Source organism: Papaver somniferum, chromosome 5 (assembly GCF_003573695.1).
Source record: "Papaver somniferum cultivar HN1 chromosome 5, ASM357369v1, whole genome shotgun sequence".
Taxonomy (NCBI): domain Eukaryota; kingdom Viridiplantae; phylum Streptophyta; class Magnoliopsida; order Ranunculales; family Papaveraceae; genus Papaver; species Papaver somniferum.
The window spans coordinates 192,805,864-192,832,497 of NC_039362.1; the positions used below are offsets into that span (position 1 = coordinate 192,805,864).

A 26,634-nucleotide genomic window follows, 5' to 3' on the forward strand; every position below is an offset into this window, starting at 1 on the left:
ATATCTGGTTTGATCTTTACCAAATGATATCTCCATGATCCAGCAAGGTACTCTCCAGTAGGACTCATTATCAAAATTACGGCCTCACCTTTCCCACAATCATCTTTGCTCCTAACTTCCTAACTGAGACACATGTTTTAAAAGACACGTCAAGCTTGAGTCATGAACGACTTAGCTAGGGTCACGGATAGATTTGGTCACGAAAAAACAATTTTGGATAGCAAAATACGTCTTAGGTCATAAAAAAATATTGAATCACGGGACAAACTGTATGCATACTCCTCGTCATGCGAGAAAAGTTATACTCTTGGTTATGTTAAGACACACTACCTGCAAGTAGTGATCTTAATTAGGTTTTGCATATCTGTATGATTTAAAATATATATATATATATATCAGTGATATGTACTACGCGATTCTCATCATATGTGGATTACTAAAAGCTCTCATATAAAGCATATATATTGAATATTTGAATAATTTGAGATAAAAACATATTTTACAAAATTTGTTTCATATTGGAAATAAAATATAAATTTAATCTTCATTAAGTTTTAATTCTAAATCGATTTTTCGATAGGTTAGCCAAAGGCCTATTGGATTGAAGAACAAGGTATGGGAAAGCTATCAAATTTTTTGAGATTAGAAGCTCGGCTTATGTTTTACAGTTAGTTACTCATCCCAATTAAAGTTAATTTGGTTTTCATCCTTCAATTTTATTGAATGTGAGTATTCTATAAATGAAGAATTCATTAATAATGGTTCTACAATAGAAGTTGAATATTTATGATTGTGAGACTTAGAAGGTTAAGGATTGTCTCCCCATTGCTTTAGTTTATTGTCTTAGTTCCCAGCGAACACCAAGGAAAGGAATGTATGCAAGGGAAAAGAAATCATGAATTTTGAGTATCCAAAGGGATAATAATCCAGAATTGAACACCTAATTGATGATGAATTGTTAAAGAAATTGTCTTTCTTAAACACATTACTGGAACGTTAAATACTCCTATTAACATGATAAAGGTATTATGTAAACCATTAAGTTATAGGTAGAATTGGTTACTCGGTATACTTTTTCCTAGCCAACACCACTACAACACGCTGTTGCATATCTATCGCCTTGAATGATTCAACCAATCAACATCATCCATTGTTGAAATACCAGCATTACCTTACCTCGGTATAAAGTCCAAAACTTCGCTTTAAAAATTGTATCACCTCCTTGCCATTGCAGACAAACCGAAGTATAATGCATCGACAAACACAGCCTTCGAATCATCAAACGGAAAGTCTAGTTCCATCACTGCATCTGCATATCTTTCCACAAAAGCAAACAACTGGATGATGAAAAATTATTGGACAACTTCAAGTTAACGAACATTAGCTTCGTCAACAACTGTACCTTTTTGAAAATCCAACAAAATCTGCTAAACCAACAGCTTGAGCTAGTAGTGAACGATCATCTTGAATATCGTGGTTAACCAGTTATTTCACCCTTATCATTGCCATTAAGACAAGCTTGTAATGCTACTAGGAATCATACTTACCTGGACGGGGTCTATGACTGATCATGAAGGGTCATGGCCTAGGTTAGTGACTTCCATTGCACTTTGGAAGGGCGCTCGCCTAAGATCTCCCCACTGAGGGAGAGTCTATGTCATAATTTGTTCCTGAGGGGGAACGTCCGCGCGGCCCTGCCAATCTTCCAAGTCAAAGTTTTATCTACGGTTTGTATTATTTAGCGTTTGCTCTTACCATAGTGCAGTTTGCTTGATCTGCAACACTTGATGATCTCGTCAGAATGTGTTGGACAATAAGTTTCTCTCGAAGATATGGAATTGCATTATCTTAATCATCAATTTTCTTCGCAAGAAAAAAAAAAAAAAAAAAATCTTCCAACTGTAGTTCCCCAATTTTATTTATTTTTGATAATTTTCCGTTATGGCCTTTAAACAAGCCCTTCTGTTAAAACATGGCTGCCCAAAATCAAATTGAAGGCTACTATTCTAATAAGGTGAATTCGTTTGGATAGCAGGTGATCATCAGCCCTTGTGTTGTTTAAAGGCACTTAAGATAGGAGGGGCACTCAATTGCACTTTAAATATGGCCACACAAATTGACTCATGCATGTGGCTTGAAGATAAGATATGAAAAGGCCACATCCAAGAAATTTTACAGTCAATAAGACTAGTGGAGGTGGTGTTTACTAAACAGACCGATGGTGGTGTTGGGTTCCATTCATCATCACTTGATCTCTAAATCCGCAATAATAATCTCAGCAAACATTTCTTCCTCTTCTTCTGTGAACAAGTCACAGAGATTGTTCTCACAAGGCGGAATTCTTCAATATTAGCTACTTCCTCAATTTTATCTTCTTTTCTACATTTGGCGTCTTTTCAGTTGGAAATGCGTAGTAGAAGAAGAAGCACCTCAGCGCCAAGAAGAACGGGCCGTTCAGGTATTCGAAGAGCTTCTCCTTCGTGGTTTTTTATTAAGGACCTGAATTAGCTAAGACCTCGTCAGGCAGAAGCACAAATACTGAAGAAGTTCTTACGAAAGAAGAAGATGAAACTGCGAAAGTCGAAGGGACTGGTTCTGGTTTCATATGGGATAAAAGTGGACACATAGTGACCAATTATCATGTCATAGCTAAGTTGGCAACTGATACGACTGGACTTCAGCATTGCAAGGTATTTCTTGAGATGCACACGGGGAAAAGTTCTCCAAGGAAGGCAAACTTGTTGGTTTTGATCCCACGTATGCTTTGGCGGTTTTAAATATCGATGGGTCCGAAAAGGCGGGAATACTTATTAATGTAATAAAAATTAGTTTTAAAGTAAGACCAACACTGGGTTAGCCTTCATGCAAAAAAGATTTATTTTGACGAGAACCCTACACAACGAAGTATATCACAACGGGAAAGTAAACTGAATCCTAAATAATTTACAGATAAACTTCTTCTAATCGAATCGCGCTTTATCAAATCTAATGATATTTATTGTATAAATTCTCGGGATCGAGCCATCTGCTCCTTTATCCGAGAAAAGAATTCTTTTTTGCATGGTCCATCATTGATCCCGAGAATTTCTACAATAAATTAGGTAGGTTACTAGTATAGTTCCTATCCACGATTCTGCTATTGTAATGGAATAATTTTACTGGAGTGGAATACAACACCCGGTGCATTACCCCAAGGTATCCTAAAGTTCCTCCACCGAACTTTACTACAGGGTCATCTCAAAGATCTCGGTCAGAGCAGGCATATGCCAACGTGAATACCACCTGAAGCACAGGCAAACAACCCGGTAAAGATACCCAATCTTGGGTGTGAAATAAATACCACGACTTCGTTCTTTTTCAATAAAATCATCACGTAGAAATCAACAAAGCCCAAGGTTATTTATCTTTCCCCTTCCAGTTATCTACTATGGTACCAGAGTGATATGATCTCCATCAGACATAGGAACTCCCAATTCTCTGGCAAATACAGCCCTTTTATCATTTCTTCGCATGTACCTGCAGTAGCATTCAAGTATGTCCTTTGATTTCACCACTGTTTCGGCCTGTGATTTATAAATTGCTTCGGCACAAAATAAGAAAGGTCTCTCCAACGCATTAAAGGGTGAGTTCACGTTTTCATCATCTTGGTAAAATCAAGTTCCACCACGTAGACATCATAAACCGCCCTACCGTAGTTCTTAGCAGATAACCCCAATTTTGGTTTAGTACATCCCAATAGGGGACGACCATACTTATTCAATTTATCTCTTTCAACTTGGATACCGTGAGGTGGTCCTTGGAAAGTTTTAACATAAGCAACAGGAATTCGCAGATCCTCCAGACGTAGAGCACGAAGCGCTTTGAACCCAAATACATTACCCACGATGGAAGTAAACATGTTAGTAACAGAACCTTCTTCAAAAAGGTCTAAAGGATAAGCTACATAACAAATATATTGATTGTCTCCAGCAACGGGCTCGATGTCGTAGCATCTTCCTTTGTAACGATCAAGGCTGGTAAGTCCATCGGTCCACACAGTTGTCCATGTACCAGTAGAAGATTCGGCAGCTACCGCGGCCCCTGCTTCCTCAGGTGGAACTCCAGGTTGAGGAGTAACTCGGAATGCTGCCAAGATATCAGTATCCTTGGTTTCATAGTCAGGAGTATAATAAGTCAATTTGTAATCTTTAACACCAGCTTTGAATCCAACACCTGCTTTAGTCTCTGTTTGTGGTGACATAAGTCCCTCCCTACAACGCATGAATTAAGAATTCTCACAACGACAAGGTCTACTCGACATGAATTAGCCGTTAATGAAACCTTTAACAGGAATCTTTCACAAAACTCTCAACAAATATTATCAACTAATCAGAATGGTTGGTTGTTAGACCACGGTATTTGATTCGCCAAATACATCAACATCATTATTGTATACTCTTTCATATGTATGGCGCAACCCAATCCCTGTTTTTCAAGTTTCGAATCCCGTACTTTTTTTAATCTAAATTTATCAAAAAAAGGAAATTCACTCTTGACAGTGCTATATGTTGTATATGTAAATCCTAGATGTAAAACTATCCGGAATTCGTCCCTAAAAAGGTAGAGAAGAGGCGGAAAAATATATGCTGAAATAAGAAATAATGGCCAATGTGAAAAAATGAATCATAAATAGAGTTCAGGTTCGAATTCCATAGAAAATATGGGTGGGATTGTCTATAATGCTAGAGAACTGAAACGCTCCCTCATGGTTTTTATCCATCTACCTCATTTTTAGGTTGTGAAACTTGAAAATTAACTCATTGAACGAGTAAACAATCGAATTGGAGTCGCTTGAATGGTACCAACGAAATCAAGTACTAACTCCTATTTATTATTGTATTGAATTAACCGATCAACCTGCTTGCTATCGGACATTTTTTTCGGTTTACAAAATGCAAAGAATTTCTACATATTTCACTTTATCATTATTATGAAAACAAATCCTACCCCTTCGGGTCTCGGGGTTTCCGCACTTGAAGAAAAAAACCTGGGGCGTGTCGCTCAAATCATTGGTCCGGTGCTAGATGTATCCTTTCCCCCGGGTAAGATGCCTAATATTTACAACGCTTTGGTAGTTAAGGGCCGAAATACTGACGGCGAGCTAATTAATTCACTTGTGAGGTACAGCAATTATTAGGAAATAATCGAGTGAGAGCTGTAGCTATGAGTGCTACAGATGGTCTGAAGAGAGGAATGGAGGTTATTGACACGGGAGCTGCTCTAAGTGTTCCGGTTGGTGGGGCTACTCTCGGACGAATTTTCAACGTTCTTGGAGAGCCTGTTGATAATTTAGGTCCTGTAGATACTCGCACACAACATCTCCTATTCATAGATCCGCGCCTGCCTTTATACAATTAGATACAAAATTATCTATTTTTGAAACAGGGATCAAAGTAGTTGATCTTTTAGCTCCTTATCGACGTGGGGGGAAAATAGGACTATTCGGGGGAGCTGGAGTGGGTAAAAATCCTTATCATGGAATTGATCAACAACATCGCCAAAGCTCATGGAGGCGTATCTGTATTTGGCGGAGTGGGTGAGCGTACTCGTGAGGGGAATGATCTTTACATGGAAATGAAAGAGTCTGGAGTAATTAATGAACAAAATCTTGCAGAATCAAAAGTAGCTCTAGTCTATGGTCAGATGAATGAACCGCCGGGAGCTCGTATGAGAGTTGGTTTGACTGCCCTAACCATGGCAGAATATTTCCGAGATGTTAATGAACAAGATGTCCTTCTATTTATCGACAATATTTTCCGATTTGTCCAAGCAGGATCCGAAGTATCTGCTTTATTAGGCAGAATGCCTTCTGCTGTGGGTTATCAACCTACCCTTAGTACAGAAATGGGTACTTTGCAAGAAAGAATTACTTCTACCAAAGAGGGGTCTATAACTTCTATTCAAGCAGTTTATGTACCTGCGGACGATTTGACCGACCCTGCCCCTGCCACAACATTTGCACATTTAGATGCTACTACCGTATTATCAAGAGGACTAGCTTCAAAAGGTATCTATCCAGCAGTAGATCCTCTTGATAGTACGTCAACTATGCTCCAACCTCGCATCGTTGGTGAAGAACATTATGAAATTGCGCAAAGAGTTAAGCAAACTTCACAACGTTACAAAGAACTTCAGGATATTATAGCTATCCTTGGGTTGGACGAATTATCTGAAGAGGATCGTTTAACCGTAGCAAGAGCACGAAAAATTGAGCGTTTCTTATCACAACCCTTCTTCGTAGCAGAAGTATTTACGGGCTCTCCAGGGAAATATGTTGGTCTAGCAGAAACCATTAGGGGGTTTCAATTGATCCTTTCCGGAGAATTAGATGGTCTTCCTGAGCAGGCCTTTTATTTGGTAGGTAACATCGACGAAGCTACCGCGAAGGCTGTGAACATAGAAGTGGAGAGCAAATTGAAGAAATGACCTTAAATCTTTGTGTACTAACCCCGAATCAAATTGTTTGGGATTCAGAAGTGAAAGAAATTGTTTTATCTACTAATAGTGGCCAAATCGGTGTATTACCAAATCACGCCCCTATTGCCACAGCTGTAGATATTATTTTGAGACTACGCCTTAATGACCAATGGTTAAAAATCGCTCTGATGGGTGGTTTTGCTAGAGTAGGCAAAATAGATTACCATCTTAGTAAATGATGCGGAGAAGGGTAGTGACATTGATCCACAAGAAGCTCAGAAAGCTCTTGAAATAGCTGAAGCTAACTTAAGTCGGGCTGAGGGCAAGAGACAAACAATTGAAGCGAATTTAGCCGTCAGACGAGCTAGGACGCGAGTAGAGGCTATGAATGAAATTTCATAAAAATAGGTGCGCCCCAATAAAAAAGGAAATTCTGTTTATACACCATATTTTGGTTCTGCGGATTGAGTCGAATCAACTGTAATGGCATTTCTTATGCAACTAAAATAAAAGGGAGGGTGGGTAGAAAAACTTATTAGATACTAATTACTCCGGTATCTAATAAGTTCTACCTACTATTGGATTTGAACCAATGACTCCCGCCGTATGAAAGCAATACTCTAACCACTGGTTAAGTAGGTCATTTATCATCACAAAGAGAAAGAAAGGGGCTTGTCATATCGATGAATTATAGATGCAATCTATTTCTAAGCAATACCAATTCTTGGCAGGAAACAGATCAGAAGCTATCATGTTGGATCATAGAAGATTCATCTTGACAAGAAATTATTTCCATGATAAACTATCTATCACAAGGGCTATAGCTCAGTTGGTAGAGCAACTCGTTTACACGCGCGCCAATGTTTTTCAGGGGAGTCCATCATGCAATCACAAAATTGATCAATCAACAAAATTGATCTTATGATAAATCGGTGTCTTACTCTATATATTCAAGGGAACAATAGCCTGACAAATATTTGGTTCGGTCCGTTTGGGTGCCAATTTAGGCTCCAAAAAGAACCCATCATTGATTCGATAATTGATAAGGTGAATACACAGCTCATTCAATGCTAGGCATAATGAGTATAGGACCTCAAAAAAATATCTTTCGTACTATGAACTTTAAGGTGTATGAAGTTTCATATTTGACTATTTGAGCAGAGCGATAGAGACTCCATTTAACTTAGGTTAATCTAGGCCAGAGGCAGACCTACGTCAAGGTAACTCTTCTTTGAAACACTTTGGTTATTGCTCCTGGATCATAATCTAAATAATGAATCAGAGCACGTGGAGCCATCTCGTTATCTTTCTGTTAAGAAAAAGTAGGGACTATCTGATATTTATCAGTTGATGAAAAGAGCCCAATGCAAAAAAAAATGCATGTGGGTCTTTGGAACAGTTCGAATCATTTCGATAAAAAAAGTTGGATCTGTTTTTACCGAGAAGGTATATGGTTCGAGTCGTATAGCCCCTAAAAATTTGTATAGTTATCATTTCCTCAATCTTGTTGTTGGTTGTAGTCGGAGGTTGTTTGGGCCCATCGAAATAATAATTATCACATGCTCCGAGCAGCCCCCGTGGGTGAGCATGAAGCGGAAAAATTCATTTCAGTGGGCCCAATCGGTATTTTTTTTGATCTCGGATAAAAAAACCATCCTTTCTTCTTTGTGGATGAAATTACACACAAATTTTTCATGTTTTCCTATCCAGAGATCAAAAGGTTTGTGATATTCCATTTCTTTTTGTACAAAATATCTCTTATAGATCTCAATATACCCCAACCCAATTTCTCACCATTCCAATTCTACCGATGCGACTTTATGCAAGAAGGTTGAGGTCTCCTTTTGCACTTGGACGAGTTAAGAAGCCCCCAACTCCTCGTTTTTTCGGGAGCAGAATCCAATTCGTTGTTTCAGAGAAAATGAATGTTGCCTAACTCTATTAGTTTTGGCATCCCAGTCTATTTCCATGAGTTGTTTGGGGGATTTGGTCTGTCGAAACAAACAACCACCAAGAAAAAAAAGATGAATTAACTGAAGGAATTTTAGAATGAAAAAGATAATCGTCCTCTGATGAGAAAAAAAATCATAATAAAGAGAGAGAAAATCATCCTAAAAAGAGAGAGAATATTTTTGCAGTAGGAGATTATTTGTGTGTTTAGACAATTTTAATTTGTTCTCGATTATTCTAATTTTTTTTAAAAAAAACCCCACCCCCTCTATCTCTCGATTATTCTAATTTTTGTCTTTTAGACAAATTTTATTTTGTGTTTATACTGTAGAGATGTCCAAGTACTAAAATGACTTAAATATCCCTTTTAATTTTACGCCCCGGGTTTGCGAAAACAATTCAGGATCATCTCGATAACGCTTCATTCCCCGTTTTTCTCTTTACTCCCCAGGGATTTTGCCGATTCTAGATCGTGAGATGACTCGGTAGTGCTTTATTCCAGTTTTCCCGACAAGAAGCCGATGTACGGTTATGGGGTAGATTCAACATCGTGCCGAAAGTCGTTAAATTCTATTTCCACTTGTTATACTTCCCACACAAAAAAAACGTCTGAACAAAAAAACTGATTTCAGTCATGAGAGTCTCATTTATGAGTTATAAACGCTTCCCTCATGGTCTTCTTTCTCTTTCCATCTTTATGCATCCAAAGTCAATAAATTATTTTGAGAATTTCTCATCCCGCATTATATGGAGGTTGAGTTAATCCACAATAAATATTTTTATGGTTACATATAGAGGTTTTATAGTCTTACCTTCCTCAAGAGTTATTCGGGTGGCCTATACGAAACTTAGGCGTCGGAAAAAAAGTGTATATCCTAATTAGTAGGTGGGATATCTTTGGGAAGTGAGAAACTTTTGCGCATCTAGTAGTCGGGGCATCACAATATGCTACTCACACGTATTTCTAGTTGTTAGTTTCTTTTTAGGCCAAATGATATCTGGTTTGATCTTCTTACCAAATGATATCCCCATGATCCAGCAAGGTTACTCTCAGTAGGACTCATTATTAAAATTACAGCCTCACCTTTCCCACAATCATCTTTGCTCCTAACTCCTAACTGAGACACCATGTTTTAAAGACATGTCAAGCTTGAGTCATGAACGACTTAGCTAGGGTCACAAATAGATTTGGTCCACGAAAAACAATTTTGGATAGCCAAATACGTCTTAGGTCATAAAAAAAATATTGAATCACGGGACAAACCGTATGCATATCCTCGGTAGGAATATGCGAGAAAAGTTTATACTCTTGGTTATGTTAAGAACACACTACCTGCAAGTAGTGATCTTAATTAGGTTTTGCATATCTGTATGATTTAAAATATATATATATTATATCAGTGATATGGTACTACGCGATTTTCATCTATATGTGAATTACTAAAAGCTCTCATATAAAGCATATATATTAATATTTGAATAATTTTGAGATAAAAAACATATTTTACAAATTTGTTTCATATGGAAATAAAATATAATTTAATCTTCATTAAATTTTAATTCTAAATCGATTATTCGATAGGTTAGCCAAAGGCCTATTGGATTGAAGAAACAAGGTATGTGAAAGCTATTAAATTTTTTGAGATTAGAAGCTCGGCTTATGTTTTACAGTTAGTTACTCATCCCAATTAAAGTTAATTTGGTTTCAGCCTTCAATTTTATTGAATGTGAGTATCTATAAAGGAAGAATTCATTGATAATGGTTCCACAATAGAAGTTGAATATTTATGATTGTGAGACTTAGAAGGTTAAGGATTGTACTCCATTGCTTTTAGTTTATTGTCTTAGTTTCCCAGCGAATACCAAGGAAAGGAAATGTAGCAAAGGGAAAAGAAAATCATGAATTTTGAGTATCCACAAAGGGATAATAAATCCAGAAATTGAACACCTAATTGATGATGAATTGTTTTAAAGAAATTGTCTTTCTTAAACACATTACTGGACCGTTATAATACTCCTATTAACATGATAAAGGTATTATGTAAACCATTAAGTATAGGGTAGAATTGGTTACTCGGTATACTTTTCCTAGCCACACCACTACAACACGCTGTTGCATATCTATCGCCTTGAATGATTCAACCAATCAACATCATCCATTGTTGAAATACAGCATTACCTTACCTCGTATATAAGTCCAAAACTTCGCTTTAAAAATTGTATCACCTCCTTGCCATTGCAGACAAACCGAAGTATAATGCATCGACAAACACAGCCTTCGAATCATCAAACGGAAAGTCTAGTTCCATCACTGCATTCTGCATACTTCTTTTCCACAAAAGCAAACAACTGGATGATGAAAAATTATTGGACAACTTCATGTTAACGAACATTAGCTTCGTCAACAACTGTACCTTTTTGAAAATCCCAACAAAATCTGCTAAACCAACAGCTTGAGCTAGGTAGTGAACGATCATCTTGAATATCGTGGTTAACCGGTTATCTTCACCCTTATCATTGCCAAGTCCCTTAGAAGTGGCGGAAATGTTGCGTTCGTCTTCACTACTATAGTACCGTCGTCAACCCCATAGTCGGGAAGGTAGGAAATTGATTCCATCTGAAAATGTCTTGCCTTTTCAGATATAAGTGACTCCAGATTGGGTGTTAGTTACTACTACATCAGAGTTTGGCACATTGTTATCGAAGTCTTTTCAGACACTCGTATCCTGCCCATGACTCGTATACCTAAGCCGGAGTAAGCTAATACTTTAGTCCCACCTAGACTAGTTAAAGCAGAAGAACGGAAACGAGACTGTATAAAGCAAGAAGCTAAAGAATTGAACAAGCATACCTTTCTCGGCCTTTTGGCTAAGATCAAGTGTAGTATCTGTTCTTATCAGTTTAATATCTGATATGTGAGCCATCGGCTCACACGATATTAAATTAATTTTTTTCAAGGGGGAGTTCCCATCACAGCAGCTTGCTGCTAGGGTTCTCACGCGTCGCCTTTGTGTTGCACTACTGCATAGGCCTGGCACACCCCAACCAAAACTAAGATAAAAATTATGTTCCCTAACCTGGACCCTTTGACCAGTTTCGCAAATCTCAGAGCAGTTAGCTCTTGAATTTGGTGTTCTTGCCACGGGTTTGGCCTTCAATGTGCACCTGTATCACTTTGGGAAATCCAATGTCCAAATTCACCATTGCTTCTAGAAACGGTGGTTCCAAATTCACCAACATATTAAAAAAAACTATCCATTTTCCGTAAGGATCTTTAATGTTACTTTGTTCATCAAAGGGACTAAAAACTACACTCTAAACAAGTGGTAAAAGATGGCGGACTAATGTTTGCCACTCGACTGAAAAACTACAACTAAAACAAGTGGTAGAAGATGAAGGACTCATGTTTGCGGCTCGGTAGGCATATCACTGTTAAGAGTCCATGAGTGTCCATCACTAAATAAAAGCAATAACAAGATTATTAGTGCATCTTTGAAGCTCAGATTACTTGCTTTTGGTAGAGAAGTTATGTTACAAAGATCAGCAGCTATGGGATCAACACAGAGGCAGCCATTAGGAGAAGAAGAGCAAGCTGCAGTTTTATTGATGGCTCTATCATGTGAATCTGTCTATGCATAAACCCCCTCTAATATCAAACCCATCCTAACTATAAAAAATACTTATCTTTTGTGTAAACCCCTTTTAAGTTTTAACCTCTTTTAGGGTTTTAGTTTTTTTTTTTAGATTAGGACTAAATAGCAGAAAGTTCGAAGGATTTTAGCTTTAGTTTAGCGTTGTTTTTCCCTAATTAGAAAAATCTTAGGGTTTTTCAATTTTGTTGGGGTTGGTTAAAAATTAACTTATCAATCAAGTTATAATAGTACCTCCCTCTGATGATGTATAATGTTTGTTGCCTCTAACGGGAATTCATGGTGTCTTATCCACTGGAACTCAAGAGGCTCTAGTAAATCACTTCGTTGAATAAATGTTGTGCTGTGCAAGATGAAATCTATCGGGAAGGTTTTATAGTACATGGTTGCAGAGCTTGTGTAAATGAAGGGTGATTTTGATTGCAATTGATTGATGACGGTTGGAGGAGCTATGCTCCATGATCTCTGAGGTTTTAACCTTTCTTGTACCCGCTCCAAATTTATTAGCAAACAATGTAAACCATGTCATTCCAGGCTCAGTATCAAGCACCAAAGGCGCAGTGTTTTGCAAGAAGATTATAGGTCTACAATCTACATAGCCCAACCTCTCCCAACGCTTAGAGTTATTGCAGAATGAAGATAATAATAATCCCACATTGATTAGAACATAGAAAAGATGAGGAAAAGAAGCCAATAAGACAAGCTTGTAATGCTACTAGGAATCATACTTACCTGGACGGGGTCTATGACTGATCATGAAGGGTCATGGCCTAGGTTAGTGACTTCCATTGCACTTTGGAAGGGCGCTCGCCTAAGATCTCCCCATTGAGGGAGAGTCTATGTCATAATTTGTTCCTGAGGGGGAACGCGTCCGCGCGGCCCCTGCCAATCTTCCAAGTCAAAGTTTTATCTACGGTTGTATTATTTAGCGTTTGCTCTTACCATAGTGCAGTTTGCTTGATCTGCAACACTTGATGATCTCGTCAGAATGTGTTGGACAATAAGTTTCTCTCGAAGATATGGAATTGCATTATCTTAATCATCAATTTTCTTCGCAAGAAAAAAAAAAAAAAAATCTTCCAACTGTAGTTCCCCATTTTATTTTATTTTTGATAATTTTCCGTTATGGCCTTTAAACAAGCCCTTCTGTTAAAACATGGCTGCCCAAAATCAAATTGAAGGCTACTATTCTAATAAGGTGAATTCGTTTGGATAGCAGGTGATCATCAGCCCTTGTTGTTAAAGGCACTTAAGATAGGAGGGGCACTCAATTGCACTTTAAATATGGCCACACAAATTGACTCATGCATGTGGCTTGAAGATAAGATATGAAAAGGCCACATCCAAGAAATTTTACAGTCAATAAGACTAGTGGAGGTGGTGTTTACTCTAAACAGACCGATGATGTGGTGTTGGGTTCCATTCATCATCACTTGATCTCTAAATCCGCAATAATAATCTCAGCAAACATTTCTTCCTCTTCTTCTGTGAACAAGTCACAGAGATTGTTCCTCACAAGGCGGAATTCTTCAATATTAGCTACTTCCTCAATTTTATCTTCTTTTCTACATTTGGCGTCTTTTCAGTTGGAAAATGCTCGAGTAGAAGAAGAAGCACCTCAGCGCCAAGAAGAACGGGCCGTTCAGGTATTCGAAGAGGCTTCTCCTTCGGTGGTTTTTATTAAGGACCTTGAATTAGCTAAGACCTCGTCAGGCAGAAGCACAAATACTGAAGAAGTTCTTACGAAAGAAGAAGAGAAACTGCGAAAGTCGAAGGGACTGGTTCTGGTTTCATATGGGATAAAAGTGGACACATAGTGACCAATTATCATGTCATAGCTAAGTTGGCAACTGATACGACTGGACTTCAGCATTGCAAGGTATTTCTTGAAGATGCACACGGGCAAAAGTTCTCCAAGGAAGGCAAACTTGTTGGTTTTGATCCCACGTATGCTTTGGCGGTTTTAAATATCGATGGGTCCGAAAAGGCGGGAATACTTATTAATGTAATAAAAATTAGTTTTAAAGTAAGACCAACCACTGGGTTAGCCTTCATGCAAAAAAGATTTATTTTGAACGAGAACCCTACACAACGAAGTATATCACAACGGGAAAGTACGCTGAATCCTAAATAATTTACAGAATAAACTTCTTCTAATCGAATCGCGCTTTATCAAATCTAATGATATTATATGTATAAATTCTCGGGATCGAGCCATCTGCTCCTTTATCCGAGAAAAGAAATTCTTTTTTGCATGGTCCAATCATTGATCCCGAGAATTTCTACAATAAATTAGGTAGGTTACTAGTATAGTTCCCTATCCACATTCTGCTATTGTAATGGAATAATTTACTGGAGTGGAATACAGCACCCGGTGCATTACCCCAAGGGTATCCTAAAGTTCCTCCACCGAACTTTACTACAGGGTCATCTCCAAAGATCTCGGTCAGAGCAGGCATATGCCAAACGTGAATACCACCTGAAGCCACAGGCAAAACACCCGGTAAAGATACCCAATCTTGGGTGAAAAAATACCACGACTTCGTTCTTTTTCAATAAAATCATCACGTAGTAAATCAACAAAGCCCAAGGTTATTTCTCTTCCCCTTCCAGTTTATCTACTATGGTACCAGAGTGAATATGATCTCCATCAGACATAGGAACTCCCAATTCTCTGGCAAATACAGCCCTTTTCATCATTTCTTCGCATGTACCTGCAGTAGCATTCAAGTAATGTCCTTTGATTTCACCTGTTTCGGCCTGTGATTTATAAATTGCTTCGGCACAAAATAAGAAACGGTCTCTCCAACGCATAAAGGGTTGTGAGTTCACGTTTTCATCATCCTTGGTAAAATCAAGTCCACCACGTAGACATTCATAAACCGCCCTACCGTAGTTCTTAGCAGATAACCCCAATTTTGGTTTAATGTACATCCCAATAGGGGACGACCATACTTATTCAATTTATCTCTTTCAACTTGGATACCGTGAGGTGGTCCTTGGAAAGTTTTAACATAAGCAACAGGAATTCGCAGATCCTCCAGACGTAGAGCACGAAGCGCTTTGAACCCAAATACATTACCCACGATGGAAGTAAACATGTTAGTAACAGAACCTTCTTCAAAAAGGTCTAAAGGATAAGCTACATAACAAATATATTGATTGTCTTCTCCAGCAACGGGCTCGATGTCGTAGCATCTTCCTTTGTAACGATCAAGGCTGGTAAGTCCATCGGTCCACACAGTTGTCCATGTACCAGTAGAAGATTCGGCAGCTACCGCGGCCCCTGCTTCCTCAGGTGGAACTCCAGGTTGAGGAGTAACTCGGAATGCTGCCAAGATATCAGTATCCTTGGTTTCATAGTCAGGAGTATAATAAGTCAATTTGTAATCTTTAACACCAGCTTTGAATCCAACACCTGCTTTAGTCTCTGTTTGTGGTGACATAAGTCCCTCCCTACAACGCATGAATTAAGAATTCTCACAACGACAAGGTCTACTCGACATGAATTAGCCGTTAATGAAACCTTTAACAGGAATCTTTCACAAAACTCTCAACAAATATTATCAACTAATCAGAATGGTTGGTTGTTAGACCACGGTATTTGATTCGCCAAATACATCAACATCATTATTGTATACTCTTTCATATGTATGGCGCAACCCAATCCCTGTTTTTCAAGTTTCGAATCCCGTACTTTTTTTAATCTAAATTTATCAAAAAAAGGAAATTCACTCTTGACAGTGCTATATGTTGTATATGTAAATCCTAGATGTAAAACTATCCGGAATTCGTCCCTAAAAAGGTAGAGAAGAGGCGGAAAAATATATGCTGAAATAAGAAATAATGGCCAATGTGAAAAAAAGAATCATAAATAGAGTTCAGGTTCGAATTCCATAGAAAATATGGGTGGGATTGTCTATAATGCTAGAGAACTGAAACGCTCCCTCATGGTTTTTATCCATCTACCTCATTTTTAGGTTGTGAAACTTGAAAATTACTCATTGAACGAGTAAACAATCGAATTGGAGTCGCTTGAATGGTACCAACGAAATCAAGTACTAACTCCTATTTATTATTGTATTGAATTAACCGATCAACCTGCTTGCTATCGGACATTTTTTCTTCGGTTTACAAAATGCAAAGAATTTCTACATATTTCACTTTATCATTATTATGAAAACAAATCCTACCCCTTCGGGTCTCGGGGTTTCCGCACTTGAAGAAAAAAACCTGGGGCGTGTCGCTCAAATCATTGGTCCGGTGCTAGATGTATCCTTTCCCCCGGGTAAGATGCCTAATATTTACAACGCTTTGGTAGTTAAGGGCCGAAATACTGACGGCGAGCTAATTAATGTCACTTGTGAGGTACAGCAATTATTAGGAAATATCGAGTGAGAGCTGTAGCTATGAGTGCTACAGATGGTCTGAAGAGAGGAATGGAGGTTATTGACACGGGAGCTGCTCTAAGTGTTCCGGTTGGTGGGGCTACTCTCGGACGAATTTTCAACGTTCTTGGAGAGCCTGTTGATAATTTAGGTCCTGTAGATACTCGCACAACATCTCCTATTCATAGATCCGCGCCTGCCTTTATACAATTAGATACAAAATTATCTATTTTTGAAACAGGGATCAAAGTAGTTGATCTTTTAGCTCCTTATCGACGTGGGGGGAAAATAGGACTATTCGGGGGAGCTGGAGTGGGTAAAAATCCTTATCATGGAATTGATCAACAACATCGCCAAAGCTCATGGAGGCGTATCTGTATTTGGCGGAGTGGGTGAGCGTACTCGTGAGGGGAATGATCTTTACATGGAAATGAAAGAGTCTGGAGTAATTAATGAACAAAATCTTGCAGAATCAAAAGTAGCTCTAGTCTATGGTCAGATGAATGAACCGCCGGGAGCTCGTATGAGAGTTGGTTTGACTGCCCTAACCATGGCAGAATATTTCCGAGATGTTAATGAACAAGATGTCCTTCTATTTATCGACAATATTTTCCGATTTGTCCAAGCAGGATCCGAAGTATCTGCTTTATTAGGCAGAATGCCTTCTGCTGTGGGTTATCAACCTACCCTTAGTACAGAAATGGGTACTTTGCAAGAAAGAATTACTTCTACCAAAGAGGGGTCTATAACTTCTATTCAAGCAGTTTATGTACCTGCGGACGATTTGACCGACCCTGCCCCTGCCACAACATTTGCACATTTAGATGCTACTACCGTATTATCAAGAGGACTAGCTTCAAAAGGTATCTATCCAGCAGTAGATCCTCTTGATAGTACGTCAACTATGCTCCAACCTCGCATCGTTGGTGAAGAACATTATGAAATTGCGCAAAGAGTTAAGCAAACTTCACAACGTTACAAAGAACTTCAGGATATTATAGCTATCCTTGGGTTGGACGAATTATCTGAAGAGGATCGTTTAACCGTAGCAAGAGCACGAAAAATTGAGCGTTTCTTATCACAACCCTTCTTCGTAGCAGAAGTATTTACGGGCTCTCCAGGGAAATATGTTGGTCTAGCAGAAACCATTAGGGGGTTTCAATTGATCCTTTCCGGAGAATTAGATGGTCTTCCTGAGCAGGCCTTTTATTTGGTAGGTAACATCGACGAAGCTACCGCGAAGGCTGTGAACATAGAAGTGGAGAGCAAATTGAAGAAATGACCTTAAATCTTTGTGTACTAACCCCGAATCAAATTGTTTGGGATTCAGAAGTGAAAGAAATTGTTTTATCTACTAATAGTGGCCAAATCGGTGTATTACCAAATCACGCCCCTATTGCCACAGCTGTAGATATAGGTATTTTGAGACTACGCCTTAATGACCAATGGTTAAAAATCGCTCTGATGGGTGGTTTTGCTAGAGTAGGCAATAATGAGATTACCATCTTAGTAAATGATGCGGAGAAGGGTAGTGACATTGATCCACAAGAAGCTCAGAAAGCTCTTGAAATAGCTGAAGCTAACTTAAGTCGGGCTGAGGGCAAGAGACAAACAATTGAAGCGAATTTAGCCGTCAGACGAGCTAGGACGCGAGTAGAGGCTATGAATGAAATTTCATAAAAAATAGGTGCGCCCCAATAAAAAAGGAAATTCTGTTTATACACCATATTTTGGTTCTGCGGATTGAGTCGAATCAACTGTAATGGCATTTCTTATGCAACTAAAATAAAAGGGAGGGTGGGTAGAAAAACTTATTAGATACTAATTACTCCGGTATCTAATAAGTTCTACCTACTATTGGATTTGAACCAATGACTCCCGCCGTATGAAAGCAATACTCTAACCACTGGGTTAAGTAGGTCATTTATCATCACAAAGAGAAAGAAAGGGGCTTGTCATATCGATGAATTATAGATGCAATCTTATTTCTAAGCAATACCAATTCTTGGCAGGAAACAGATCAGAAGCTATCATGTTGGATCATAGAAGATTCATCTTGACAAGAAATTATTTCCATGATAAACTATCTATCACAAGGGCTATAGCTCAGTTGGTAGAGCAACTCGTTTACACGCGCGCCAATGTTTTTCAGGGAGTCCATCATGCAATCAACAAAATTGATCTTAATCACAAAATTGATCTTATTGATAAATCGGTGTCTTACTCTATATATTCAGGGAACAATAGCCTGACAAATATTTGGTTCGGTCCGCTTTGGGTGCCAATTTAGGCTCCAAAAAGAACCCATCATTGATTCGATAATTGATAAGGTGAATACACAGCCCATTCAATGCTAGGCATAATGAGTATAAGGACCTCAAAAAAATATCTTTTCGTACTATGAACTTTAAGGTGTATGAAGTTTCATATTTGACTCTTTGAGCAGAGCGATAGAGACTCCATTTAACTTAGGTTAATCTAGGCCAGAGGCAGACCTACGTCAAGGTAACTCTTCTTTGAAACACTTTGGTATTGCTCCTGGATCATAATCTAAATAATGAATCAGAGCACGTGGAGCCATCTCGTTATCTTTCTGTTAAGAAAAAGTATGGCGGACTATCTGATATTTATATCAGTTGATGAAAGAGCCCAATGCAAAAAAAATGCATGTTGGGTCTTTGGAACAGTTCGAATCATTTCGATAATAAAAAGTTGGATCTGTTTTACCGAGAAGGTCTACGGTTCGAGTCCGTATAGCCCTAAAAATTTGTATAGTTTTCATTTCCTCAATCTTGTTTGTTGGTTGTAGTCGGACGGTCGTTTGGCCCATCGAAATAGAATAATTATCACATGCTCCGAGCAACCCCCGTGGGTGAGCATGAAGCGGAAAAAATTCATTTCAGTGGGCCCAATCGGTATTTTTTTGATCTCGGATAAAAAAACCCGTCCTTTCTTCTTTGTGGATGAATTACACACAAATTTTTCCTGTTTTCCTATCCAGGATCAAAAGGTTTGTGATATTCCTTTTCTTTTTACAAAATCTCTTTTATAGATCTCAATATACCCCAACCCAATTGCTCACCATTCCAATTCTACCGATGCTGACTTTATGCAAGAAGGTTGAGGTCTCCTTTTTGCACTTGGACGAGTTAAGAAGCCCCCAACTCCTCGTTTTTTCGGGAGCAGAATCAATTCGTTGTTTCAGAGATAATGAATGTTTCCTAACTCTATTAGTTTTGCATCCCTGTCTATTTCCATGAGTTGTTTGGGGGATTTGGTCTGTCGAAACAAACACACCAAGAAAAAAAAGATGAATTAACTGAAGGATTTAGAATGAAAAAGATAATCGTCCTCTGATGAGAAAAAAATCATCATAAAGATGAGAGAAAATCATCCTAAAAATGAGAGAGAATATTTTTAGTAGTAGGAGATTATTTGTGTTTAGACAAATTTTAATTTTGTTCTCGATTATTCTAATTTTTTTAAAAAAAACCCCACCCCCTCTATCTTTCTCTCGATTATTCTAATTTTGTTCTTTAGACAAATTTTATTTGTGTTTATACTGTAGAGATGTCCAAGTACTAAAATGACTTAAATATCCCTTTTAATTTTACGCCCCGGGTTTGCGAAAACAATTCAGGATCATCTCGATAACGCTTCATTCCCCGTTTTTCTCTTTACGCCCCAGGGATTTGCCGATTCTAGATCGTGAGATGACTCGGTAGTGCTTTATTCCACGTTTTCCCGACAAGAAGCCGATGTACGGTTATGGGTAGATTCAACATCGTGCGAAAGTCGTTAACGTTCTATTTCCACTTTGTTATACTTCCCACAAAAAAAACGTCTGACAAAAAACTGATTTCAGTCATGAGAGTCTCATTTATGAGTTTATAACGCTTCCCTCATGGTCTTCTATTCTCTTTCCATCTTTATGCATCCAAAGTCATAAATTATTTTGAGAATTTCTCATCCCGCATTATATGGAGGTTGAGTCAATCCCACAATAAATATTTTTACTGGTTACATATAGAAGGTTTATAGTCTTAACCTTCCTCAAGAGTTATTCGGGTGGCCTATACGAAACTTAGGCGTCGAAAAAAGTGTATATCCTAATTAGTAGGTGGGATATCTTTGGGAAGTGAGAAACTTTTGCGCATCTAGTAGTCGGGGCATCACAATATGCTACCTCACACGTATTTCTAGTTGTTAATTTCTTTTTAGGCCAAATGATATCTGGTTTGATCTTTACCAATGATCTCCATGATCCAGCAAGGTACTCTCCAGTAGGACTCATTATTAAAATTACCCTCACCTTTCCCACAATCATCTTTGCTCCTAACTTCCTAACTGAGACACCATGTTTTAAAAGACATGTCAAGCTTGAGTCATGAACGACTTAGCTAGGGTCACAATAGATTTTGGTCACGAAAAACAATTTTGGATAGCCAAATACGTCTTAGGTCATAAAAAAATATTGAATCACGGGACAAACCGTATGCATACTCCTCGTGATATGCGAGAAAAGTTATACTCTTGGTTATGTTAAGACACACTACCTGCAAGTAGTGATCTTAATTAGGTTTTGCATATCTGTATGATTTAAAATAATATATATATATATATATATATATATCAGTGATATGTACTACGCGATTTTCATCTATATGTGGATTACTAAAAGCTCTCATATAAAGCATATATATTGAATATTTGAATAATTTTAGATAAAAACATATTTTACAAAATTTGTTTCATATTGGAAATAAAATATAAATTTAATCTTCATTAAATTTTAATTCTAAAATCGATTATTCGATAGGTTAGCCAAAGGCCTATTGGATTGAAGAACAAGGTATGTGAAAGCTATTAAATTTTTTGAGATTAGAAGCTCGGCTTATGTTTTACAGTTAGTTACTCATCCCAATTAAAGTTAATTTGGTTTCAGCCTTCAATTTTATTGAATGTGAGTATTCTATAAAGGAAGAATTCATTGATAATGGTTCCACAATAGAAGTTGAATATTTATGATGTGAGACTTAGAAGGTTAAGGATTGTCTCTCCATTGCTTTAGTTTATTGTCTTAGTTTCCCAGCGAACCAAGGAAAGGAATGTATGCAAAGGGAAAAGAAATCATGAATTTTGAGTATCCACAAAGGGATAATAAATCCAGAAATTGAACACCTAATTGATGATGAATTGTTTAAAGAAATTGTCTTTTTAAACACATTACTGGACCGTTATAATACTCCTATTAACATGATAAAGGTATTATGTAAACCATTAAGTTATAGGTAGAATTGGTTACTCGGTATACTTTTTCCTAGCCAACACCACTACAACACGCTGTTGCATATCTATCGCCTTGAATGATTCAACCAATCAACATCATCCATTGTTGAAATACCAGCATTACCTTACCTCGGTATAAAGTCCAAAACTTCGCTTTAAAAATTGTATCACCTCCTTGCCATTGCAGACAAACCGAAGTATAATGCATCGACAAACACAGCCTTCGAATCATCAAACGGAAAGTCTAGTTCCATCACTGCATTCTGCATACTTCTTTTCCACAAAAGCAAACAACTGGATGATGAAAAATTATTGGACAACTTCATGTTAACGAACATTAGCTTCGTCAACAACTGTACCTTTTTGAAAATCCCAACAAAATCTGCTAAACCAACAGCTTGAGCTAGGTAGTGAACGATCATCTTGAATATCGTGGTTAACCGGTTATCTTCACCCTTATCATTGCCAAGTCCCTTAGAAGTGGCGGAAATGTTGCGTTCGTCTTCACTACTATATACCGTCGTCAACCCCATAGTCGGGAAGGTAGGAAATTGATTCCATCTGAAAATGTCTTGCCTTTTCAGATATAAGTGACTCCAGATTGGGTGTTAGTTACTACTACATCAGAGTTTGGCACATTGTTATCGAAGTCTTTTCAGACACTCGTATCCTGCCCATGACTCGTATACCTAAGCCGGAGTAAGCTAATACTTTAGTCCCACCTAGACTAGTTAAAGCAGAAGAACGGAAACGAGACTGTATAAAGCAAGAAGCTAAAGAATTGAACAAGCATACCTTTCTCGGCCTTTTGGCTAAGATCAAGTGTAGTATCTGTTCTTATCAGTTTAATATCTGATATGTGAGCCATCGGCTCACACGATATTAAATTAATTTTTTTCAAGGGGGAGTTCCCATCACAGCAGCTTGCTGCTAGGGTTCTCACGCGTCGCCTTTGTGTTGCACTACTGCATAGGCCTGGCACACCCCAACCAAAACTAAGATAAAAATTATGTTCCCTAACCTGGACCCTTTGACCAGTTTCGCAAATCTCAGAGCAGTTAGCTCTTGAATTTGGTGTTCTTGCCACGGGTTTGGCCTTCAATGTGCACCTGTATCACTTTGGGAAATCCAATGTCCAAATTCACCATTGCTTCTAGAAACGGTGGTTCCAAATTCACCAACATATTAAAAAAAAACTATCCATTTTCCGTAAGGATCTTTAATGTTACTTTGTTCATCAAAGGGACTAAAAACTACACTCTAAACAAGTGGTAAAAGATGGCGGACTAATGTTTGCCACTCGACTGAAAAACTACAACTAAAACAAGTGGTAGAAGATGAAGGACTCATGTTTGCGGCTCGGTAGGCATATCACTGTTAAGAGTCCATGAGTGTCCATCACTAAATAAAAGCAATAACAAGATTATTAGTGCATCTTTGAAGCTCAGATTACTTGCTTTTGGTAGAGAAGTTATGTTACAAAGATCAGCAGCTATGGGATCAACACAGAGGCAGCCATTAGGAGAAGAAGAGCAAGCTGCAGTTTTATTGATGGCTCTATCATGTGAATCTGTCTATGCATAAACCCCCTCTAATAATCAAACCCATCCTAACTATAAAAAATACTTATCTTTTGTGTAAACCCCTTTTAAGTTTTAACCTCTTTTAGGGTTTTAGTTTTTTTTTTTAGATTAGGACTAAATAGCAGAAAGTTCGAAGGATTTTAGCTTTAGTTTAGCGTTGTTTTTCCCTAATTAGAAAAATCTTAGGGTTTTTCAATTTTGTTGGGGTTGGTTAAAAATTAACTTATCAATCAAGTTATAATAGTACCTCCCTTCTGATGATGTATAATGTTTGTTGCCTCTAACGGGAATTCATGGTGTCTTATCCACTGGAACTCAAGAGGCTCTAGTAAATCACTTCGTTGAATAAATGTTGTGCTGTGCAAGATGAAATCTATCGGGAAGGTTTTATAGTACATGGTTGCAGAGCTTGTGTAAATGAAGGGTGATTTTGATTGCAATTGATTGATGACGGTTGGAGGAGCTATGCTCCATGATCTCTGAGGTTTTAACCTTTCTTGTACCCGCTCCAAATTTATTAGCAAACAATGTAAACCATGTCATTCCAGGCTCAGTATCAAGCACCAAAGGCGCAGTGTTTTGCAAGAAGATTATAGGTCTACAATCTACATAGCCCAACCTCTCCCAACGCTTAGAGTTATTGCAGAATGAAGATAATAATAATCCCACATTGATTAGAACATAGAAAATGAGGAAAAGAAGCCAATAAGACAAGCTTGTAATGCTACTAGGAATCATACTTACCTGGACGGGGTCTATGACTGATCATGAAGGGTCATGGCCTAGGTTAGTGACTTCCATTGCACTTTGGAAGGGCGCTCGCCTAAGATCTCCCCATTGAGGGAGAGTCTATGTCATAATTTGTTCCTGAGGGGGAACGCGTCCGCGCGGCCCCTGCCAATCTTCCAAGTCAAAGTTTTATCTACGGTTGTATTATTTAGCGTTTGCTCTTACCATAGTGCAGTTTGCTTGATCTGCAACACTTGATGATCTCGTCAGAATGTGTTGGACAATAAGTTTCTCTCGAAGATATGGAATTGCATTATCTTAATCATCAATTTTCTTCGCAAGAAAAAAAAAAAAAAAATCTTCCAACTGTAGTTCCCCAATTTTATTTTATTTTTGATAATTTTCCGTTATGGCCTTTAAACAAGCCCTTCTGTTAAAACATGGCTGCCCAAAATCAAATTGAAGGCTACTATTCTAATAAGGTGAATTCGTTTGGATAGCAGGTGATCATCAGCCCTTGTGTTGTTAAAGGCACTTAAGATAGGAGGGGCACTCAATTGCACTTTAAATATGGCCACACAAATTGACTCATGCATGTGGCTTGAAGATAAGATATGAAAAGGCCACATCCAAGAAATTTTACAGTCAATAAGACTAGTGGAGGTGGTGTTTACTCTAAACAGACCGATGGTGGTGGTGTTGGGTTCCATTCATCATCACTTGATCTCTAAATCCGCAATAATAATCTCAGCAAACATTTCTTCCTCTTCTTCTGTGAACAAGTCACAGAGATTGTTCCTCACAAGGCGGAATTCTTCAATATTAGCTACTTCCTCAATTGTATCTTCTTTTCTATATTTGGCGTCTTTTAAGTTGGAAAATGCTCGAGTAGAAGAAGAAGCACCTCAGCGCCAAGAAGAACGGGCCGTTCAGGTATTCGAAGAGGCTTCTCCTTCGGTGGTTTTTATTAAGGACCTTGAATTAGCTAAGACCTCGTCAGGCAGAAGCACAAATACTGAAGAAGTTCTTACGAAAAAAGAAGATGAAACTGCGAAAGTCGAAGGGACTGGTTCTGGTTTCATATGGGATAAAAGTGGACACATAGTGACCAATTATCATGTCATAGCTAAGTTGGCAACTGATACGACTGGACTTCAGCGTTGCAAGGTATTTCTTGAAGATGCACACGGGGAAAAGTTCTCCAAGGAAGGCAAACTTGTTGGTTTTGATACCACGTATGATTTGGCGGTTTTAAATATCGATGTCGCCGAAGGAAATTTCGATCTCAAACCTGCTCTTCTTGGTACCTCTGGTGATTTATGTCGTATCACCAGAGGTACCAAAGTACCAATTCAGTATCCTTTCTCATCTGTTTTAAGATATTCCCAACATATCACAAGATTCCCGTTCTTGGAAATCCGCACTTTTCCAAATCAAAAAAACAGATGGAATTCTGGGATTTATCCTTGGGGCAAATACTTTTATGCATACCTCCTCTGGCTGATCCATACCATACTCTATTCTCGTAAGATGATACACACTAGCTAAGAGTCCGCCCGGTGCTACATCATAGGCACACTGAGAGCGTAAGATAATTGTAACCATATACATATGAAATGACAGCAATGGAATGCCAATCCTCGGGCTTTATTTGTAAAGTTTCGACTCATTGGTAATCGAAGCCTAAAGATCTATGAACTAACCCATGCTTGACTAGCCAAGCAGACAAACGACCCTGCATTTTTTTAATCTCTCCCGGATTTTCATTTGTATAAGTAGTTCACGTTTACGACGAAATTTTTGAAAATTGAAGTGAAGGTCATTTGCTATTCTTCTGCAAAAAATAAAAGCAGTCTACCTAATTCACTAATTCATGGGAAGATATACTGAACTTTGGTATTTTAAAAATGTTTCATAAGGTATCTCTGAAGTAGATCGCGATTGATAGAGTAATCCTTGATCATAATTTCCAGTATGCGTGCTACGTCCAACATAAAACTTGTGAGTGGTAGTAAAACATCGAATATTCTGTTGAGACCCAAATCTATCTTCGTAGATTTCTCGAGATACCTTCTTACGAAGTTTTGTTATAGCATCGATAACTGCCTCCGGTTTAGGAGGGCAACCTGGCAAATAAACATCCACGGGAATTAGCTTATCAACTCCTCGAACAGTACTATAAGAATCAGTACTGAACATCCCTCCTGTAATAGTGCAGGCTCCCATAGCAATTACATATTTTGGTTCAGGCATTTGCTCATATAATCTTACTAAAGAGGGAGCCATTTTCATTGTTATTGTGCCGGATGTTAAAATTAAGTCCGCTTTCCTAGGACTCGATCTTGGTACCAAGCCATAACGATCAAAGTCGAAGCGCGAGCCTATTAATGAAGCAAATTCAATAAAGCAACAACTGGTACCATACAAAAGCGGCCATAAACTGGAGAGTCTTGACCAATTTGAAAGATCATTTGATGTAGTTGAAATAACTGAATTTTGGGTTGTTTGATAAGTACCGGAAACTCAATGGAATTCATAACAGTCTCAATGTCATTTTTTTCTTCTTTTTTCTTTTTATTGTCTGAATAT

General features: G+C 38.1%; 2 protein-coding genes and 5 non-coding genes across 7 annotated transcripts; 6 read left to right on the plus strand and 1 right to left on the minus strand.

Annotated features, from left to right (window-relative positions):
• The first annotated feature begins 1,539 nt into the window (after nucleotides 1-1,539).
• On the plus strand, nucleotides 1,540-1,698 carry LOC113285022. The gene has a single exon (XR_003328537.1). It is a non-coding gene; the product is annotated as a U1 spliceosomal RNA (small nuclear RNA).
• A 1,930-nt stretch (nucleotides 1,699-3,628) lies between these two features.
• On the minus strand, nucleotides 3,629-4,776 carry LOC113284131 (ribulose bisphosphate carboxylase large chain-like). Its single transcript, XM_026533548.1, has one exon. It carries the CDS (start codon nucleotides 4,259-4,261, stop codon nucleotides 3,629-3,631), a length of 633 nt encoding a protein of 210 aa, XP_026389333.1. The 5' UTR covers nucleotides 4,262-4,776.
• Nucleotides 4,777-11,253: 6,477 nt separating this feature from the next.
• LOC113284664 lies at nucleotides 11,254-11,451 on the plus strand. The gene has a single exon (XR_003328304.1). It is a non-coding gene; the product is annotated as a U2 spliceosomal RNA (small nuclear RNA).
• Nucleotides 11,452-12,780: 1,329 nt separating this feature from the next.
• LOC113284867 lies at nucleotides 12,781-12,942 on the plus strand. The gene has a single exon (XR_003328411.1). It is a non-coding gene; the product is annotated as a U1 spliceosomal RNA (small nuclear RNA).
• A 9,582-nt stretch (nucleotides 12,943-22,524) lies between these two features.
• LOC113284665 lies at nucleotides 22,525-22,722 on the plus strand. Its single transcript, XR_003328305.1, has one exon. It is a non-coding gene; the product is annotated as a U2 spliceosomal RNA (small nuclear RNA).
• A 1,330-nt stretch (nucleotides 22,723-24,052) lies between these two features.
• LOC113284879 lies at nucleotides 24,053-24,214 on the plus strand. The gene has a single exon (XR_003328414.1). It is a non-coding gene; the product is annotated as a U1 spliceosomal RNA (small nuclear RNA).
• Nucleotides 24,215-24,666: 452 nt separating this feature from the next.
• On the plus strand, nucleotides 24,667-25,549 carry LOC113280433 (protease Do-like 5, chloroplastic). The gene is made up of 2 exons (XM_026529056.1): nucleotides 24,667-25,381; nucleotides 25,491-25,549. Exons 1-2 carry the CDS (start codon nucleotides 24,733-24,735, stop codon nucleotides 25,547-25,549), a joined length of 708 nt encoding a protein of 235 aa, XP_026384841.1. The 5' UTR covers nucleotides 24,667-24,732.
• Nucleotides 25,550-26,634: the final 1,085 nt, after the last annotated feature.